The 21,798-nt window shown below is 27.9% G+C and overlaps 1 protein-coding gene across 2 annotated transcripts; it reads left to right on the top strand.

The window, feature by feature from the left end:
* Positions 1-2,417: 2,417 nt before the first annotated feature.
* Osi2 (DUF1676 domain-containing protein Osi2) lies at positions 2,418-21,312 on the top strand. Of its 2 annotated transcripts, none has more exons than XM_085954415.1 (7): positions 2,418-2,531; positions 8,713-8,914; positions 13,094-13,263; positions 14,035-14,181; positions 15,634-15,767; positions 20,175-20,318; positions 20,744-21,312. In XM_085954415.1, the coding sequence occupies exons 2-7, from the start codon at positions 8,756-8,758 to the stop codon at positions 21,043-21,045; spliced, it is 1,056 nt and encodes a 351-aa protein (XP_085810541.1). In that variant the 5' UTR covers positions 2,418-2,531; positions 8,713-8,755; the 3' UTR covers positions 21,046-21,312. The 2 variants fall into 2 exon arrangements, with proteins under 2 accessions (XP_085810541.1, XP_085810540.1); XM_085954414.1 differs by lacking the exon at positions 2,418-2,531 and adding an exon at positions 2,570-2,848.
* The last annotated feature ends 486 nt before the right edge of the window (positions 21,313-21,798 follow it).

Below are 21,798 nucleotides of genomic sequence, written 5' to 3'. Positions count from 1 at the left end.
TTTCTAGAATAGCGTGGCCATTTAAAAGAACATTTGAATTTATAAAAAATGAATTTAGAAACAATTTACCCTTCGTTAAATAATTATGCTTATATTATTTCTTTGAATAATGGTACAATTAGAGTATATTATAATATATACGATAGAAATGAAGATATTACTAATGCAATTAATATACTAACACTACATACAATTATATAAGAATAATTAAGGTATTAAAATTTTGAAATAATGTCATTGATTTTTAGGAAGTTAATAATATATTATACTATACGTCTGAATGAAGAATTATATTATAGTTGTATAATATTATTTAGTATTTAACAAGTAATATTTTAACAAATAATAATAATATAGTAATATTTTAACAATTTAACAAGTAATATTAACAAGTAACATTAAGTACCTTCGGTCGATAGTATTAGTATACTTAATATTTTTTTGTCAAAATAGTTTTCGAATAAATTGCAAATCTTATTGAATGTTTATTAAATCTTTTTGGGTCTAGAGACCTTTTAAAGTTGTATTTTGTTGACAAGGGTGCGAATGGAAAGCAATAAAGTTGAAAGGGGATCGTTAGTTTAATTAAAAACCGAAATAATTAAGCGCCGAATAGACTTTTACTTAACGTTTATAAAGACAATGATTTAAACCAATTTTCAAATTAAATCCCGATTACGACAATTATTACGCTCGGAAGTAAATTGAAAATTAGTGATCCATATAAATAAACTTTAGACGTTAAATACTACATCGAATTTAATAGTATTTACACTAAATGCATTCTAGTATGTGGTATTATCATTTACTAAATAATTAAAATCGTATTTACGTCGTAAAAATCTTTTATAATAACTAAATGTGTATAATTTTTCCGGGCTATAAATACATCATCAGTGAGAGAGGCCGAAAGTTATTAAAAGACTGATTTTAAAGAAAAGATAATCTTAAAATAAAATTAATGATAAAACATTCTTTATTTAGTTATATTTGTATAAAATAAACTTAATAAAGAAATTTTGATAAATTTAATAAAATGCAATCGTTTGAAATATATTTCAATTACTAGTAAATATACAATATTAACTGATGAAAATGGTGTATGTATATAAAATTTTCTTTTTTTAGTTAAGTGGGTTACTTTTATATAATATATTATTCAATAATAACATTCTTATTAAAACTTATAGGGGTTTTTTAAAAATGCATTATAATAATAAATTATTGTGTAATAGTTTGGCATGTATAGTTTTAATAATAATTTTATATTAATAGTCTCAACTTTAAACTGTAGAATTCTAAAAAAAGGTAACTGCACAAGCTTATTAAATAAGAATGTAGAGTGCTTTTACCTTGCGGACCATCACAGAATCTTAAATGGTAGAATATAATGTTCTGATGCAGAAATATGCTTCCCGTCTAGACAAATCGCTATGTGCACTTTCCCCATGCTATATTATTATATAGCTAGCTTAGTTACATATATAGGAAAATGGTAAAAGCATTTTAAAGTGACGCCGTTTATTCTGAAAAGTACATTGGAACAAATATACCATTATTTTAAAATTTATTAAACGTACGTGAATATAATATATTAAAATAACATTCATATTGATTATGTATATTTTAATAATATTATGCTCCTAGTATCATATATGTATGTATATTATATTTGGTGCTAAGGTTACTATAATCATGAGTGTCCATAGGCTAAAGATTATCATAAGAGACTATTTTCACTTTAAAAAAAGAATGATTATAAACCATTAACTTGACGATTTGCTTGATTAAAGTACTTATTATCGAAATATATTATTATGAATTTTGCATGATATATCTTATTGTATTTAAAAATTATCAAGAATATTGAATATGAAATTTGTATTGTTGATTCAATAAAACCACTATTTATTTAAATTATAGAATTCGATTTAATTAATAAACTATTGTTATAAAAGGCCAATTTTTAAATTTATAAAAAAATGGACTTAGTGTATTAATTTTTGTGGTATATTTTTCGTTGCATGGTTAAATTATCGCAAGACAAACATTTGAATTTAAAAACCTATATTGTCCCCATATGTTATTAATATTGTATGATAGTTTTGAATGAATATTGAATGGTTTGGAAGGTGATACAAATGTAATAAATAAAATGGAAGACATCAAAATTTATTTTGATTGTTGGCATTCAATATTTTCAAATGAATGTGATCACAGTTAGAATCTATTTGATCATGATTTTCAAAAAAAAAAAAAAATTTAAAATTCATTGAACCTCAATTCAATTCACTTTTGATCCATACTGCAGTAAAAATAAAGTCAATATTTTTTTGTTTCAATAAATTTCATTATTATTAGTCATGGAGAACTTTAAATTAAATAGAGTTTCTTGCATTATTGAGTGCCATTGGATTATGCTATTGTCATTGTACGACATTCATTCACGTTTTTACTGTACGTCCGTCTCAAACGGTGTACAGTTATCTACCGAGCTCATGTACTCGACGAATCTCCTCTGCCTCGAGCGAGTAAGTAATTTTGAACTTCTCTTAGTTGTTATGAGAGCCGTTGCGAGGCGTGCCACGGTTTTGATCTCTCATACCAGCCAGCGCACAGAAAGTGCCGTCAAAACGTAACCTCAAAAGACCGAGACCTTGCGTCACTGTCAAGTGTCATCATCAACAATTTACCATCCACGTACGTGACGAGTTTGCTCAACGGACAATTCTTGATTAATATACAAAATATTGGTTCAGTATACTTGAAAAAGACAGTTGACTTTCATGGTGTTCACAAACAAACTTTTTGAATTTGGAAGAAATGTGTCTTAGCACGGATTCTCTGGGTAAATATTATTCTTAAATACTTCGAAAATAAATCTCATACAAAAATATTCAATAATACTTTGGTATTATCGTACTATAAAAAATATGTTTTACTATGTATTATGTACTAGTTTGTAAATAAAAATATATTTAATAGAATTAAGATGGTTGTAATTATTTTTAGAATAACATTAAAACTTATGTAAGATTTTCTTGTTATTACTTTTTTTTAGTTTATTTTTGATATTAACATTTACGTCATGCTCTAGTATTTAATGAATTATATTAACGCGACTAATTATATTTCACATTTATCAATAATAATAATCTATTTTCAAGTTTGCTTTCAATATTTTAATTTATGAAGTATAAAGTATTCTATTATCCTTATGTTTATTAACCTTTCTTGTAGTTATAATAATATAAATTATTCAGAAATTCTATTAAATACTTTTAATTTATACGTTGAAAGTACAACATAAATTAAACAGATAAATGAACATAGTATTTTTGTAAGACTTCGAGTGTTATTACTTTGCTGTCGATTAATGAATTTTAATATAGCTCATTCAAAAGCGGTTATTAAAATAGCTCAAATTTTATGCTAAACACTCAAAATGTTATCTATTATTTTTATTAAATTAATTATTTTGTATGAGAAATACTGCAAAAATATCTCAGTCAAAGATTATTTTTCCTCTTATTATATTCATAGCATTCATTAAGTGGCGATACTTTAGCAAAATCCCTAAGTGCAATGTTGATTTTGCAATCAACTGAAGTGCTCTAAGAGGGCATTGTCATGTTCATAACTACATACTTATTTCATAAAAGCTCTTAAGAAACTATTCCAGTATTTATCGGACTATCGAGGAACTTTCTTATTACGCAATTTACTTGTAACTTTATTATAAGAAAGTAGTTTCTCACTCGTAATTCTCTTGATTAATGAATATGTCTTATGCGTAGTTTTATAAAAAAAAAACTTAAAAAGAAATACAGAAGTAATTAAAAGGCTTATTAAACATGCTTACTTATCAATAATTTGTGTATGTACTTTTTATAGAGAAGTAACGTTAATTTTAAGAAATTGATTGTATCTTATTATTGCACTTAAAATTATATTCGTTTATTTGTGTGTAGCTTTTTTGTTAGCATCAAAGTGTCAATAGAAAATTACACTGATATGCACAATGATGTCGAAATTACTTTCCGTACAGTACACATTATTAAATATTCGTTTTAAATTATACAAATAAATATCATGAGGATATTCGTTTCAAAGTCCGTAACCTCCACTTTTCTTATTTTATATTTTTCTTGATTTTGATTTTAAAAGATAGTATAAATATAAATAAAATATCAAAACGAGCTTCGTTTGTTGATTAAATAGAATAAACCAGATGTTGATTTTAAATATCAGCTGCCTTTTAATATACTTGAATGCTGTATTTTGATAACGTTACAAGTCAGTAATGTGTTTTAGTCGACAGTGTAGTATAATGAAAACAATCTTATATAAAAATAAATAGTGAAAAGTTTTTATGTGGAATATATAATATTTTATAGTAAGTGTACAAAAAGTGTGCCAAAAAACTACAAAAAAATTACCTTACATTTGTGTATTTAGGGAATATGAAGATTTTTGCAACTTATGTCACCTTTTTTTAAATGTGTCATGTAACGTTTTTGAAATACAGCATTCATTTTACGACTTTATTTACTTTAAACATTCATGTTAATACGTTAATGACATTTAATTTAGCTATTTTCTATTATTTCTGATTGTTTGCAAAAAGAATAATAATTATATTCTATTTGTAGTCCAAAATGTACTTGACGGTTTTATTCAATTATCTTAAAATAACAGAATATGAATTTTACTGACTTTAAAATTAACGGCCTCATAAATTGTATTAGTATTAAGACTTTTTTTAGATTTTTCATTTATTAATTAAATGTTAAAAACTTTTTAAAATCCACGCCAAAGAAAATATTAAAAATTAAGGTCAAAACTCTAAATGTTCACTTGATGAAAGCAGTGATCGTATATTTTATATTCCTATTTTTTGTGATAATATTAATCACCAAGGATCTGTTTCAAATTATTATGTTGAACTCTTTCTATTTACTGAGAAATTAAATCGTCGAAACATTGTTATGGCAATCTGACCAGACTATTTTCCATTCTGGCGATTTACGGAGATATTTTTCGTTATCTGTTATACTGAGTCAGGCTTAGTGGGCAATTACAAACCTTATGTCACATTTTTACATCGTTTGGTCGGAAATATAATAATAAATTTACAGAAACACTCGTAAGCAAAATGTACGATGGCACTAACAAAATAAAAAAATCCAATAAATATTTATCCCTGTACAAATACAATTATAAATAATAACAAGATAAGAAGAACTTTTTATATACTTACCACGTTTTTAAATTTTCTGTTGAATCATATAAATTTGACAATTCTATGTATTAATAATTTAAGACAAATAAGGCAATTGTCAACGAATCATTTTTTTGCTATTTTGCAACAAACAAACAAATATAGAATACTGAAATGTCATTTTGATTTCCATAGTAACGCACATATATATTATTAATTTAGTTACTAGGAACACCCTCTTAGCAACCAATAGTAATGGATTGGATTACGGATTTCTTCCGAAATAACTTTAATACAAAACAGAATTAACTGAAAATGAATTCAATTCTACTTAAAGATGGCTAAAAGTATTAAAAGAATGCATTGGCACCGTATTATGATGTATTCTAAAAGTTTTAAATGTCTAGTTAGTCGGAAAGTTAGTTAAAAATAGATTGCCATTGCGATAAACAACCACCGGACAAACAAGAGTACGAGCTAAGAAAAACGTGGTAAAATAAGAAACTACTATCTGTTTAGATTTAGTACAATAATATAAATATATAATTATCTATATTAATAGCATTAAAATTTGTAGCCTATACATTGGCAAATTTGTGTTGCATGTAAAAGGTAGCGTACCTACTTATTTATTTGTCAAAATAAATATACTTATATCGAATAGAAATTGAAAGCCAATAATGTGAAAGTAATTTTAATACATTGTGAAGAAAAACTAAAATAATATGTATAATTTCATATTATTTTAATGAGTTACCTATAATAAAACAATACTTTTGCCAGAGTTGTTTGTTAGTCATTCGCCTTACCAATTGGGTTTTCATACTGGTTCAAACACAGATTGAAAAATTAGCGTGCATTTTTTGACATTTACATGATCAAATTTGCGACATATAACCTCAGAAACAAGTGTTATAACGATTAGGTAATCATGGGTGAAAAATAATATATTATTATAAATAATATAATATAATTATATATTATTAAAAACTAAAATAAATCGTATAATATATAATATTTTTTTTCAGTTTAGGAGTAGGTAACGAGTATATAATATAAATTCAAAGTTAATGTAAGATGAAACTTTTATTTGTAGTTACAGGGATACCGAATCTTTATTTGTTTCCTTTCCGCTACGCTTTTCTCACAACTATTTTGTATAAATATTAATATTCTTGTCATATAAATGTATCACTCACATTCTTTTGTCGTCATATTTCACCTTACTATAGTTTCAAATTATGCATACAATTTGAGCGAAGGTATTATAAAAAAAAAATAACAACGAAGCGTCTATTTGTCATCATTATTATCATCATCTGCCATAAATTTGTTGTGATTTGTATCAGAAAATCATCACAAACTAATGATATGGTTTCATTTTAACACACCCACTGACAATGTTTGATTATAATGTCCTGATTACACTTTACGCCTTGTTATTGTCAGTAAATGCCGTTTTCTGACATACTTAAACCAATGTTCATTACATTGTACGAATTTTGATAGTCCATCATGCGTAAAAGTATAGTGTGGCGTGAAGTACTCTGCACCCGAAAGGTAAGATGGATGAACCGAAAAACGCAAATATTTTGGTAGAGGCCAAGACCGAGTTTTATTAAAGTTTCAAACCCATATTTATTTATCTAGTATTTGTTATGGTTAGATATTTTTACGGTATAATATCACACTAGTCATGTGCTTCTTTACTACATATTCATTCTTCACGTTATTTTCATATTATATGATTAAGAGTATTTGACAATTACAGCCTATCTGATGCTTCTCTGATGATCTTTGCTATCAATGCAGCTTTACGATTGTGAATACAGCTTATGAAGGCTCAGAGAAACCATATACTGAGCTTCGATAACCAATGTTTGCGACGGATACTGGAAATGCATTAGTATGACTTTAGGAGTGACGAGAAGATAACATAACGAACCATGCATCCTCTCATATGTGTGTAAGGTAGAGCTATGGGATGTTGGTATGACCTGGAATGACACAAGAAGACTGGCAAGCGACAGGGATACTTGGAGGCGCTATATGATGTCCATATGCTCCAGCTAAGGGGCGGACGTGGCCTAAGTCCGTAACAGATGGAGTATGGCATATTATCACCAATCATGATACATTGTGAAAGCATCATATTACGATAAATATCGAGTAAACTGATTGCGTTAGGCAAAACACGTGCAGCGGACGGATATTGGCACGCCATGCAAGTATGTAGTTATCGAAAGCTATAAACGGCAAAGATGTGTTGGAATCCAACGCGTTGATAGGCTGATGATGCTTAAGTCGACGGTATTAAGTGTAAAGTATAATAAAAATGCAAATATAATAAATATGTTAATACAATTATGCATACTTCAATAATTATTTAAATACCACGTGCCTTGAATTGTATTATTTATTTCGACTGTAAAAGTTGCATTTTTGACAAACCCGCATTACGTCTCGAGTCCAGACTTTTATATATATACAAACCAATATTTTACCAATTGCGGTATAAAACAAGACGTGGCTTGAATTTTTTGACGACTATCTAGGTTGTTAGTTTTTTAGTAGTAAGTACATATCAATAGATAGGTATCTGTTAACAATATATATATATATATATATAATTGGTGTCGACCATAGTTGTTATTTTATAAATCATCTAAATAGCGCAATATGCTGATATACAAAAGGAAAACTTCTTACTATATCGTCAGGTAATATTATCAATGAGTATGGTTTTGAGATCTGGTACTTTTCAGTAGGTATTTAATAAAATAAAATATATATTTATTACTTAATAAAATACCTAAGTGTGTAAAACGTGGTAATCGTTTATTTTATAATATATATATATATGTATATAACTTTACTTGATTTGATTTAGGCACACTCTCTAGTCTGTACTCAAACATTATGTAAGTTATTTATTATTTCGTGAACATATTTTTTCTTACCTTAGTTTATTATTTTATGTAAGGGATGTTTTTTTGAAAGTTTGTTTTTTATAAACGCGATATGTTTATTTTAACATGATGTGTTTATGATGCGTCAACATAAAATCAATATTATCAAGTTCTGATAATTACTTATACCAGCAGATTGTATTTTTGATTATTTAAAAAAATGTTATTCAACATTTTAGAGTTCCTCATAATCACTCATTTTGGTTCATAAAAGTGTTGTCAAATCATTTATTTATAAACTAAGTAGGAATTTTTAATAAATTAGTAATGAAAGCTACATTAAAATACGTGAATACTAGGTTGTAAATAATTCTAATACATGTTTATGATGTTACCTAGTCAATATATATTGTTAGTTTCTAACAATATTATATTTAAAATTGTTTTATGTATATAAATAATATTTTTATTAAATTTTAAGCTTATATAATATCGCTATGGTTCATAAAATAATGTTTTTTTTTCATAAATAATAGTTTGTTTTAGTTTTTTTTATGAAAAAAACATTATATTTGATTTCAGATCTGCTTCATCCAGGAGAGTATAATAATTGGAAAAGATCATCATGTTATCTGGGGCGAAATGGGTCCTCGTGGTGGTGGCCGCATCCATGGTAGCGCTACAGTCGCACGGCCAGGGTGGAATAAGGCTCCCTGATCAGCCTCCATCATCAACGATTAACGAGGCAGTCCGTCCGCGGGTCAACACACAGGGTCGCAATGGAGTGAGTTTACGATCCATTTTATGATTACATTCTGAATGAGTTATAATAATAAATTATTATCAAAATTCTTTGAATATTTAATATTTAATCTAATACATTTTTAATTCTGTATGGACATATTAGGTAGGAGATAATTAGTTATTAATTTAAGTGTACTATTATTTAATACCTTGATGTATTAAAGTAAATTATTATTTTTATTAAGTATATGTTGACGATGTATTTCGTGCTTTTGTTGCCACATCTCAGTAGCATTTCGGTCCACCAATGATGTAAAAAAATATAAACTGAGGTACTTAAATCGTTGTTCTTCTGTTTTTATAATGTGGTGTTAATCATCTATGTCAATAGAAGTATTATAATAGTGACGATTGCATACCTACCCAATAATTTCACTGCATTTAAAAGTGTCACTGTCATTGATATACTACTAGATGAGGAGTTCCCATACAAGTGTCATTTTAAAAATGTAACACAAAAGAAGATAATATTACGAATATCGTTTTATAATATTTCCTTGTAGGTATAATGCGTTAAGACCGTTAACATGGATTCCTCAATTTTACCCGTATTACCCTGGCTGTAAAACTAAATTTGTGTTCTTGGAATAGTGACCCTAAGGGTCTGCAACCCAAAGCTTGCAAGCTACCAAAAATTCATGTCTGAGCGGACAGAGCAAGTCGTCATGCGCTGACTATTAGTTAGAGTAAGATGCAAGCTAGGTCCGGCTTACTCATAATTATTGCCAGGTCGTTTACGAGACAAATATTAAGTGAGCTTATATCGAGTTAAGTCCGTTGATATTAAAACAGTAAGTTTTAACACTGGCCGAGTCGCTGAAAATCGGGCGTCATTTTAATAAGCATAATATGATTCATCCAGTAGTATATCAATGGCCACTGGTTACTCACGTTGTAATTGAATTACTTGCTTTTGGAATAACTAATTATTTCACGCCATTCATGGCAATTTATTACCGCGTAGGTGTTTAAAAAATTGTCGTTTTTAAATTATTTTTATCGGTTAATGTAAGTGCTAAATAATCACTGAACAATACAATATTATCAATTTTAATTATAAACATACTCATATTATAGTAATATGTGTAAATTATATATGAACGTTATGAAAAAAATGTAAATTTACATAAATATTCACAACACAAATCACTATGACAGCATCGAGTATAATATTTTGCAACAAAATATGACTCAGGGTCAATGCACATCATACACTTCTACCATATTTGGAAAGTCTTTCAACGAATAAGATTTGACTATTATGCCAAATTAAGTCTTTCCGCGAAAAACCGGTTTACATAAAGAAAGTGACATTGTCGAAGTAAACAACCATGTTAAAGATTAATCACTTTCAATTTTAAAGTCCTCTATCGAATTTATTAAAACTGTTCCACTGAATTTTGAACGATTTAAATAATGATTTTATCCTTCTCTATATATAATATAAATTTTATATTTAAAAGCCAATTCGTTTGATTGACGATATTATTATCTGTGTCCAAATTGTTTTCTTCTTTAGTGTTTTCCTCACGACTTAGAAACTATGCCTATCTTGAATATTGCAAAATTCTGAATTAGTAATCTCTACTGTATTCAGGTTACTACGACGATTTTGTCATAGTTTTGTTAATTTCTACTCTGAACAGGGATACAGTGTTAGGATGAAACTAGTCGCAAGGATTTTTTAGTCAACATATTCTTATTCTGCCTTGGCTAAGTTTGTATCAATGAATAATAATATTATGATATCGATACCTCTCAGCGTGCCACATGGTGTGAATAAATAATATTACTATTTTTTTTTAAATCGTTACAATTCAATTCCTCTTCTTCATCTTTAATTCGACATTCCTAATTCTTCCAGATAATACGTTGATTGCGTTTATAGAGTCACAATAATTGATAATATCAAGTTTTTTGACCATTGTTTTTGTTTTTATCCAGCCTTCATTTCATAGAGCAGGGCCGAAAAGACAATATAACATCCTTAGAGAGCATATATTATTATTAGAGGTTTTTAGTTATATTTTTTTTATAACTATGATATGTTAAATATATCTACATATTAGTTTCTTAATGCCACTAGGTTTTCAATTGAAGCGTAATAAAATTAAGTAAGTTATATAATTATTTTATAATAAATTTTAATTCATACACTTCATTGGGTCTATTTTATACTTATCGACTGCCAAAATGATAAATATTACCAAACTTAGGGTAGGTGTGTATCAAAGTATTAGTACTTATTGTAATAATTACAATACGTTGGGTTTAATTGTTGCAATAAGTGCAATATTTTAACAGAACCTCTCTTGTTGCTGTTAAAATGTAGAACGTATTGCGACAATTACATCCAAACGTATTGTAATTGTTACAATAAGTGCTAATACTTTGATACAAACCTACCCTAAGTTTGATAATATTTATCACTTTAGCGGTCGATAAGTATAGAATAGACCCACATAAACTCTCATACTATCATTTTTGTTTACATATTTACTTCAAGAAAATGGTATCTAATTAAACAATAAAAAGTATACGTTACTTATTTGTAAAAAAAAATATTTTAGACAGAGAAATTGCCATCCCATATTTAGATTTTATAGAAATATTTCACCAATGTACTCGTGGAAATTGCTTTGGTAAATACATAGTCAGGAAACTGTCAATAACAAACATTATTTGCACACTCGTGTCAAGTTGCACAATAATATACGCATGAAAACACTCACAATGAAAATTTTGAATTAACATCATTATTACGTATACGTACGTGACATAGTTGCCTAATTATTATATTATATGAACAAATTATATCACCTATTTGTCAATAGGCATGTCACTGTTTGAATTGTCATACCAACACTGAATTATGATTGTTTTGAAATTAGCATTATGTTAAAATTAGAAGAGAAAATAAATTTAATTATCGTATAGAAAAGATTTTATAGTAAGTAATATATTATTCAGTGCTTTGGTAGTTGATTTATCGATTTCAAAGCCAAAAGATCACTTAAACCTATGAATAAAAATATATTTCACAAATTTTCTCGGTATTAAAAATAATATTGAAAACGAAATTATATTTTAAATAGGGGTTTTTATGAGAAGACAATAATATATCAATAAAATAAAATATTACATTATGTACTTAATTAATTTATGTTAATCTATGAGTTTCCGGTGCTAATATGGTTAATTGATAGTATCACCATAAAAAGAAAAAAATTGTGCTGATCGTTATAAAATAATTGTTATTAAAATACGTTCTTTCTATGTTTTATTTTGAATACTAACAACATTAGGGATATTGTTTAATTTTAAAATTACAATTAAATCACACATTATATTTTTATAGCATTTCCTTTAGAATTGCTAAGACGCTAAGTTAAAATAAAACACACTAATATATAATAAGTACCTACCTATAATGTTGATCAGTTGCGTACATACAAGGACATTCTAAATTTATGAAATGCACGATTCTTTTATTAACAATTACGAGTAGAAATAATATAAACGGGAACAAAAATGAAAAAAGGAGACCGCGAATAAGATGTTTTTCTTGTCTGAAGAATATTATGTCAGTGATTTAACAAAAGCACGTAGTAATTATTCTTTAGAATTGCAATGAATAATAAGTCTCTCAAAAAAGAGTAAAAATCAATAATATTATATTTTATGTGAAATATTTTATTTTACTTATAAATTTCGTCCTTTAAAGAACTATTATACCATAGAAAATATTATGATGCATCTCATAACAAAAACAGTAATGACCCACATATTATGGTAAAAATCCAATCAAATACGTACCTACATATTATTATTATAATACTCGTATGTGCAATTTCACACAAAATATAACTTATAAAATGCTTATAAAACGTACCAAAATTACCTACAATTGATTTTATTTTTTATTATATTTATCACGAAAAGGATGTAAGTATTGGATTGTTCTTATTTTGAAATGAAATATACAGAAAACAAACTAACTAGTTGTGTTTGATGTAAATATACGTCATTTACTCCAACTATTAAATTTAAAACTGGGTTTTGTAATTTTATATTTCATATTATATAGGTAGTATAACTATGTACCTTTAATCACGGTTTAATCTCTCATTGCTTATGTAAAATATATTTTGCGTTTCAGGAAAGGGAAGGCAGAAATATTTTAGATTGGATTGGACTTGGAACTGGTCCAAATCAGGATCCCTACTTGGCAAGAACCAATCAGGCATGTCTTTCCGGTGACTTAGCTGAGTGCTTCAAATCGCAGGCGTTGGGATCTCTAAACGAATTCTTTGGAAAAGAATCTTATCAGTATGTAAATATGTTTAATTATTTAGGGTGTAGTACTATGTAAAAGTTATTATGTAATATTATGCAGAGCAATAACGTATATAATAAGTTATGAAGCAAAAATTTCGTGATATTTTTGGATGAAATCAAATGCTATTAATCAAATAAAATAATAAACATAACATCTGCGTTTGAGGAATTGAAAATCATCAAGTGGTTTTTGAGAAACTAATACATTCTAAAATACTTACGGTTTGGTTAGGTTTCTGGGCAGGAGGTGTTGTAGGGCCGTAGATTTTAGATGTTACAAAGATAATACCGATCTAATTATAAAAAATGTGGAAATAGTTATAAAATAAAAAAATAAGAAACAAAATAAAATAAGCGTTTGTCATTTGTCTTTAATGAAAATACGTAATTTTTATAATCTTATAAATATACATATTGAAAATCTTAGAAAAATAACTCTTGGGTTAAGTGGAATTTTGGTATGTTGTTGAGATGTTTCCAATTGAAAAATTGTTAGGAATTTTACTCAAATGATTAACATGTACGTATAAGTATAAATGAGAATATCTGATGAAATACCAGTACTTATACATAATGTGTATAGGTATGTAAATGGACAAAATATTATTTATATTTAATTAAATTTTGCTTATACGTAGAAAGATTGGTTTTGTTTTTCCAGAAGTAAAATAAGGAGAAAAAACATTCAATATATTACGTAGATACTCGGATAATATATTGTTTTGTTTTGCGTAGACTAACATTTATTTAATATATTTTCAGAATCACAGATGGTGCTCGCGTTGTGCGGATGCCGGAAAACCAGTTAAGATCTCTCGCCCACGAGCCTTACGAATTTTCAACGGAATCAAGGGGTGAAGATTCAGAGTGGGATGCACTTGTGAAATTTGCAATGAGAAAAGTGGAAAGGTACTCTAGACATTTTTTTCTAAAAATAAATATATATATTAATCAAAACAACTCGATCTAATATAATTACATATTATTATGAATCTAGTAGGTTGGACAAATTTGCTGGCAATTTTTCCTTAAAAAGTTAATATAATCTTCAATCTGTGTATATCCGTTTGGTCCACTTAAGGCTAAGACAAACGGCGCTGCAAACTGAGGCATTTCACATTCCACGTCAGATGTGCATTGCATTGTCTATCTGTCAACGCGGCGTGTATAGATATCTTAATTCATATCTAAACCAAACTGACCTAGTATCGACTAAGTTTGTAGCGCCACGTGTCTTAGTTTTTACAAGCAAACTTAGCCACTTACCAATTAAAAAAAAAAAGAAGTAAATCGTTACCATGTTTTGTAGAACTAAGATTATCAGTTTTTAATATTTTCAAGTAGGTATTGATAGAGTATAATTTTTAAATGTTATTAATAATCACACTTTTGCAAAAATAAAATTCCTATAAATTTTGTTTTATTCATCCAGCTGGATACTTAAAGTAAATATCAAAACTTCTGTATAATAAACAAAATAATAATATTCATTATTTATAAATAAAATTTTACAGGTGTTTTTTTTAAGTTGATAACTATTTTGGTTGTAACACCATTATCAAGAATGATAAACGACTTGTCAATGCTAGTAAAAGTAGTTAAAAAGTAGTAGCTGGAAAGTATACAACTCATAGGATGAGACGAAGTGGTCTTTCTCTCTTACTCTGTGACTATTAAAGAATAATATCTACTTATATGGAAACTGTAGTAGTTTAAAACAATTAATTTAAATTATAATTGATTTGAGTTCTGTACAAGTATTCAATTAAAGTAATTTTTTTTTACTACTTATGGGTTTTCAGACACTTTAAATATTCAAAATATTAAAAAAATATTTAATATAATATGTATGATTCTTTAATCAGGTATTCTGTGTATTTGCCAGTGACTGAATATTCCAAAAGATTTATTTTTTTAATTTTACAATTAATTTACTTTCATGCAGGAAATTATGAATTTTTTTCCGTATAATTTGTAAATTCTACTGGGCATGCTTACCAAGTTTTGTTTAATGTAATAAATAATTTTTATTTGTTAACTCAGCCATTTCTTCTACTGTTGAATATTTCTGTACTTTCTGACTATCTAAAAAAATGTACACATTAGTAAGTTGTTTGTCCTGCCAAGGCACAGACCTGACTTGCCACTGGAGATTCTAATTAAGAAAGTAATAACTATCATTCACCTTGCTTGCTTAAATATTCTACTATCTTTTATAGTCAGTTTAGGTGAATGTTGTTTTTTAATCTATTAATTATCTAGGTATAATATGCAAAGAACAGGCCACTAAAAATAATGTTATTTGGTGTGAATTTTATGGGAAATTACAATTATGTATGTTAATAATGCTATTTCTTTTAGATTTTTAAAGTCTTCTGCATTCGAAATTGATATTGACAACAGTCACAGTGAAGATGGAAGGTACTCGCCAAGATTTATTAATGAAATTGCCGAAGAAATTGACGTTCTTGAAGATAAGAAAGCTCCATTGTTTAGTAAGTATATAAATAAATTAATTTGTAAATATTGTCTGTTTAGAAAAAAAAAATACCTATTTAAAAACTCACACTGTGTCATATTTTTTTTATAAAATACGATTTAAAATTTTATAGATTCTTTTATATATTATTGCAGAACATTTATTAATAAAGTAAATACTACAATCTGTATCATTAAATGTTTTTTTGTGATGTTAACACAGCAGCATAATTCTGTTTATGTAAAATCATAGTAATTATCAATAATTATCGCAGTGCGTTGATTTTTTTAAAATAATATTGTGATTCTCCCCGTGCGTATCTACAATAATTGTCTAGGTACGTTCATATTTAGATAAAATACAGACAAAATAACTGACAATTAATCCTCTTAGAAAGTTACTGAAGACAATTTTGAGCGTACATTTCGTCCAAATGGGATAATAATTCCGTAATAAATTGTATTATTATTTTTTCTGTTTATCGTACCTACTGAAAAATTTAATTTAATTTTGTCAATTTTTTCAGTAATCTACCAATTAATTATTGTATTTACTCTTAAGGTGACGCATCAGTGAAACGCCAAATAATTTTAAACTGTACGCGCGACGAAATTTTGGACTCGCTGCCATTCACTGAGACAATGTTGACCCGGGAACACGTCACTTTGGTGCGTGATGGCGACGGGTCAATTAATTCTAAAATCGTGTAAAGATGACTAAAAACGTTACCCATTTACTTTAAAAAGAAAACATGTCAATGAATATATTATTATTGTTACTAATAGAACAATAAACAGAACATAAAATGGACGTATGTTGGATTTATATGACAATTAATATTTCGTTTGACAGGCGTCATTTTCACCCGCCACCCGCAATCCGCGCATCGCCTAGCGACGATCTTTTTAGACCGTGCCTCAACTAATGCATGGCCTTAAGTAGAATTATTAAAGGCAAAAAGATTCTCCGCAATCGTTCAAATTTAATTTTAACAAATTTAATAATTTTTAAAAGCAAGGAATTAAAAAAAGGTAATAACTGTTTAATTTGAAGCATTTTTAAATATTAATATACGTTGAATGGAAGAAATGCTGTATTTATATAATATTTAAAAAAATGAGATTCAATTTACAAACAATCTAAATTTAAAAATAACCTTTGAAAGACTAGAATACTTCTGATATTTTGATGATTGCGTGGGTAATTTGTACATTAAACACATAAAAAATAATAGAAGATTATTTTGAGTAAGAAATGGTTAAAGGTTAATTTTATTTTGAGAAAAATCAGAAATAAATTTACATAGTCGCTTTCGCAAAAAATTTGAAATCGATATTTTTGACTGCTTTTCTATAATAAGCATATTATCTTGGAGATTGAGTGGCGTTGATGATATTCACCTCTCATTATTTTTCATAGCAATTTATTGAACATAACTCTGTTATGATTGACGATGTCAACATAATCCATCAAAATATATTACATAATAATTACTGAAAAATATTCATTTTAAAGTCAATGTGAAAGCTTTCACATAAGATTTTTTCATATTTTTATGAGGCCATTTACTGCTATCACTCAAAATGTCATTTTTTTATAAAATGCTGGCTTCTAGTAATATTTAATGCTATACAACATTACACACGCCATATTTATATATATATATATTATATGTATATTATTGATGTTAGATACTTTAGTCATTTTGTCAATGTACGATTCACGAGGAAAACACTTTTGTATATAGCTTTTCTGAGATTATTTACATAGATTAAAAACTAATTAGGTAGGTATCTAATTCAAAACATTTCATGTTGACAACCAAATTAATAATATATTTAGGTTTTTAGAATATCAAAGTATTCATTAAATTATTTTGTATCAATTTATTGAATATTAATATTTCCGTATATAATGTTTGTGATAAATAAAGCATAATATCATCGGTGTTTTGTAAAAAGGGCGAATCAACCAAAATGCTATTTTACAGGAGGAAGATTTTTAACTTTTGACATTTAATTATTAATTACCTATGGATGATTATAAATTTCTAACAAATACATAATAAAGCTTAGAGGAACTACTGTCTTAAAAATATAAAAAAAATGTAAAAACTTGTATAAAAAGGTCGGAAAAATCATTTTAAATGGATATTTGCCCTTTATGTGTGATAAAAAAATACGGAACAGTTGCACGTTCGCCCTTAGATATGTGGGTTTCTTAGGGAATAATTATAAGGAAAGTAATTTTATTATGTTTATAATATTTTATTTAAACTTTTACAAGACAGAACAATATATTAGTGAAAGTTAAATTAAATCAAAACCATATTCTAGTAAACATTAAGAGTGTTTTTGTCCTTAAAAGGCAATATATACCTAATCAAAATAGTTATGGAACATCAGATTATTTTTTATTAAGTAAGGACAAATTAACTGGACTGGAGATACAAAATGAATAAAATTGTGTGAAATATTTTTTACACGCTGCCTTTTGGGGTTTTCAATAGTTATACTATATGAAATATAATATTGTCTCCGTTCATCTTGGTTGCCATCGTTTTCACCGAGTTTCCAAAATTCCCAAAAAATCTATCATTGCATTAATTATAATATGTACATTTTCTGCAGAAAAAATTAAATCGTTTCCTTTTTTGAACAACATTTCCCGCCGCAATTTTATACTCTTTTCCAGCGGCTCTCAGCTGTTTTTTTTCTTTCCATAGCCTGATTTCCGGTATTTTATCTTAATGTATATTACATATCGAAACCAAAATTGCTTAACAACTGTACAATACAAAAAATTAAATAAGAAAACTTACATCTCGCTCATTTTGAGGTAAAGTATGTTGTAGTATCACTCGATGAATACTTAATATTGAATACAAATGCTGTTCAATTACGCATCAGTGACATTGAGCTACTTTATGAGTTGCTTGTTGGCGAATTTACAATCTGTAAGGTCCTATCTGTAAGGTAAGTTATCCTATAAAGTCGCTCAGTGTCATCATCGAACAAGTTAACAAGCAGATTGTAAACAATCTACCGAGAAAAGTTGAAAGCCGGTCAACTTTACATGCTACACGCCGGCGTGTGGGCAGTAGAGCGTAGTAGCGACCTCCCGGTAAAAAACGAACTACGTTCTGTCAAAATAGTCGCTAGCTTGTTGGCTTCTCAGCAAATGAAAAGTTTTGCGTGTCATCATCACAATCGCAGTAGCTGAATCGCCCGCATTTAAATTCGCCAACAAATAGCTCGTAAAGTAGCTCAATGTAATTGACGCATTAAGTAGTAGAAAAAGCCAATAACAATATTTCAAACGATTGTTTAACAAATTGTCAACTAAAACATTCTTTTATCACTAATGGCTCGATGACATTGAGCTACTTTACAAGTTGCTTGTCGGCGAATTTACAATCTGCCTGTAAAGTCGCCCAGTGTCATCATCGAACAAGTTAACAAGCAGATTGTAAATAATCTACCGATAAAAATTGACTGCCGGGCAACTTTACACGCTACACGCTGGCGTGTGGGCCAATCTGCGTCTGCGCAGTAGAGAGATAGTGGCAAACCAGCCGGTAAAAAAACGAACTACTCAATACGTCCTGTCAAAATAGTACCAAAAATTATGGTTTCAAATCAATGGCTTGCTGGCTTCTAAGCGAGTGGAAAGTTTTGTGTGTCATCATCACAATCGCACTCGCTGACTTGCCCACTTTCAAACTCGCCGACAAGCAGCTTGTCAAGTAGCTCAATGTCATCGAGCCATAAATTACACTGAGGAAACTTCTAAAAACAATCCCGCCAATAAACTTTGTCATTACTGTCATTAGTAAAATGACACGAATGATAGTGACGTTGGGCGAACTCGACAATTTTGATTTAACAATAGTCACATTGATATGTAGGTGGATATGCAGGGAGGGCGAATATCGTATGTTCGCCCGTACATCATAACACTTACCACTACTTTAGGACAGATTTTATTTTAAAAGGCCCAATATGTCATATTCGCCCTTTCTTCATTACACAAAGTGGATATTCGCCCTTACGATTATCGTTTTTAAGTACTTTCCCGTAGAGATACAGGTTTGCCGTTTTTACATAACAAGGTTAGTGAGGTACATATTGTGTTTTCATTAAAATCTCAATTTCGCCAAAATGGTTGATTCGCCCTTTTTACAAAACGCCGACGATATTATCAATTCAATTCAACGAATTTATCAGAAAAAAACTATACTAGAGTGTACTAGTAGTATACTTCTTCTAGCATTACAATACTCAGTGTTCGTCTCAATCTTCTTCAGGAAATGTCATCACAAATTCATACCCTAAGGCACTGTCATAACATTATTTTATCATGCACCTATAGAATAATTTGAATACAATATATTTATTGACATTTTTTTTTTTAATATTTACAGAGAGGAATCAGCTGAAAAAGCTTTTCATCCCCATGCTGTTAATTCTGAAATTGTTCAAGCTGAAGCTTTTGCTGTTCCTTCCCTTGATTTTGGGGCTCGCTAGTTTCAAAAAAATATTAGGATTCCTCGCTTTAGTTATCCCAGGTAAAGTATATTTAATCTTTTTGAAATGAACAAAAATTTATTATCTAACATAATATTATGTTATTCTTAATTTTTGATTCTGACGATTTATTTTATCGATATGTATATATGTATATGGTATTTATCAGTTTATTAAGAATCAATTAAAATCAGAAATAGTGATTAATTAAATATTTCCTATACTACCATTAAATTTATTAGAAAATATTAAAACACAAGATGTTTTTCTTTAAAACATATGCTTAGTTATTCTAATATTAATAAACACAGATATATTAAATATTTAAGTCAAATATATCGTTTCTATTTAATTTTGTTAAATAATTATCTATACATAGTTAGTTAAGTAAAATAAACTATCAAACATTTTAAACGATTTACATTAATATATAAACAATTAATTAAATAACATATTATTTTTTTAGGAGTCATTGGCTACTTTAAATTGTGCAAACCAAATTTGAGTTCAGGTTATGGAGGTTTTGGGCATAACAATTATTACTCAAATGGACCTCAATACTCACCTGCGGGGCTTGGAGTCCACAACTATGCTGATAACTACAACCAGCATCAACACCAACAATATGGATATTATGGCAGGGAACAAGCAGGAGGGTCTGTTGCCTTCAGGGAAGATGGAGCTCAAGAGTTGGCTTATCAGGGATGGAATCAAGGAGAATATAGGAATTCCAAAGATCTTAAACAGAAAACAGACAAAAATGTTTGAGTTATAGAATATAGAACATAATATTTATGAATCCAGTGAATTAATTTTAATATTTTCAATGTATTAATAATTTATATTCTATTTCATTTAAGTTTTGTACTATTCCATTTTACTCAAATTGATTAGTACAAAGCTAATATTAATTAGAATTTAAATTCAAATTCCATAAAGTAATCTTAGTCGATATAATTATTTTCAATTGACTTATGTTTGGATACAAATGAAATACTAATGATAACTATATTTTAAAAAAAGTACCATGATATACAAAATATCTTTCAATTGAGAAAAAACTTCTTGTGGAATGTGAATATATTATTTAATAGTATTTATTGTAAATATAAGAAAAATTATTTAAATAAATATTTTATAGAAATCTAATACAATAAATTTTATTAATTTTAGTGGTTAAATTTTCTTAAAGTAACAAAAATGTGAGTTGGCTTCGAGTTATAAAAACTATTGAGGTTGGCCCTAGTAAAACTGATCTTGAAAATAATGTAGATTACCTCCAAAATGTAAGACAGAAGTATATTGACGCTGCTAGGCAGATTAGTCAATATTACCTTTTCTGATAAGATAACATGAATGGTTAACGAGAGTTTGATGGGATCAGTAGGTAAGTAAATAATTCTTAACGCTGACGGTTAAATTAATAACTATTACATTTATTAGAAGAACATGTTCAAAAAAACTATTTTATTAATACGTTACATAATAATTATATTATAGCTGCAAGTATAAGCATATTCG

Source organism: Rhyacophila brunnea, unplaced genomic scaffold, assembly GCF_057557595.1.
Source record: "Rhyacophila brunnea isolate RB1 unplaced genomic scaffold, BYU_Rbru_1.0 scaffold_4, whole genome shotgun sequence".
In the NCBI taxonomy this organism is placed as follows: Eukaryota; Metazoa; Arthropoda; class Insecta; order Trichoptera; family Rhyacophilidae; genus Rhyacophila; species Rhyacophila brunnea.
This window is presented reverse-complemented; position numbering and strand designations above follow the sequence as displayed.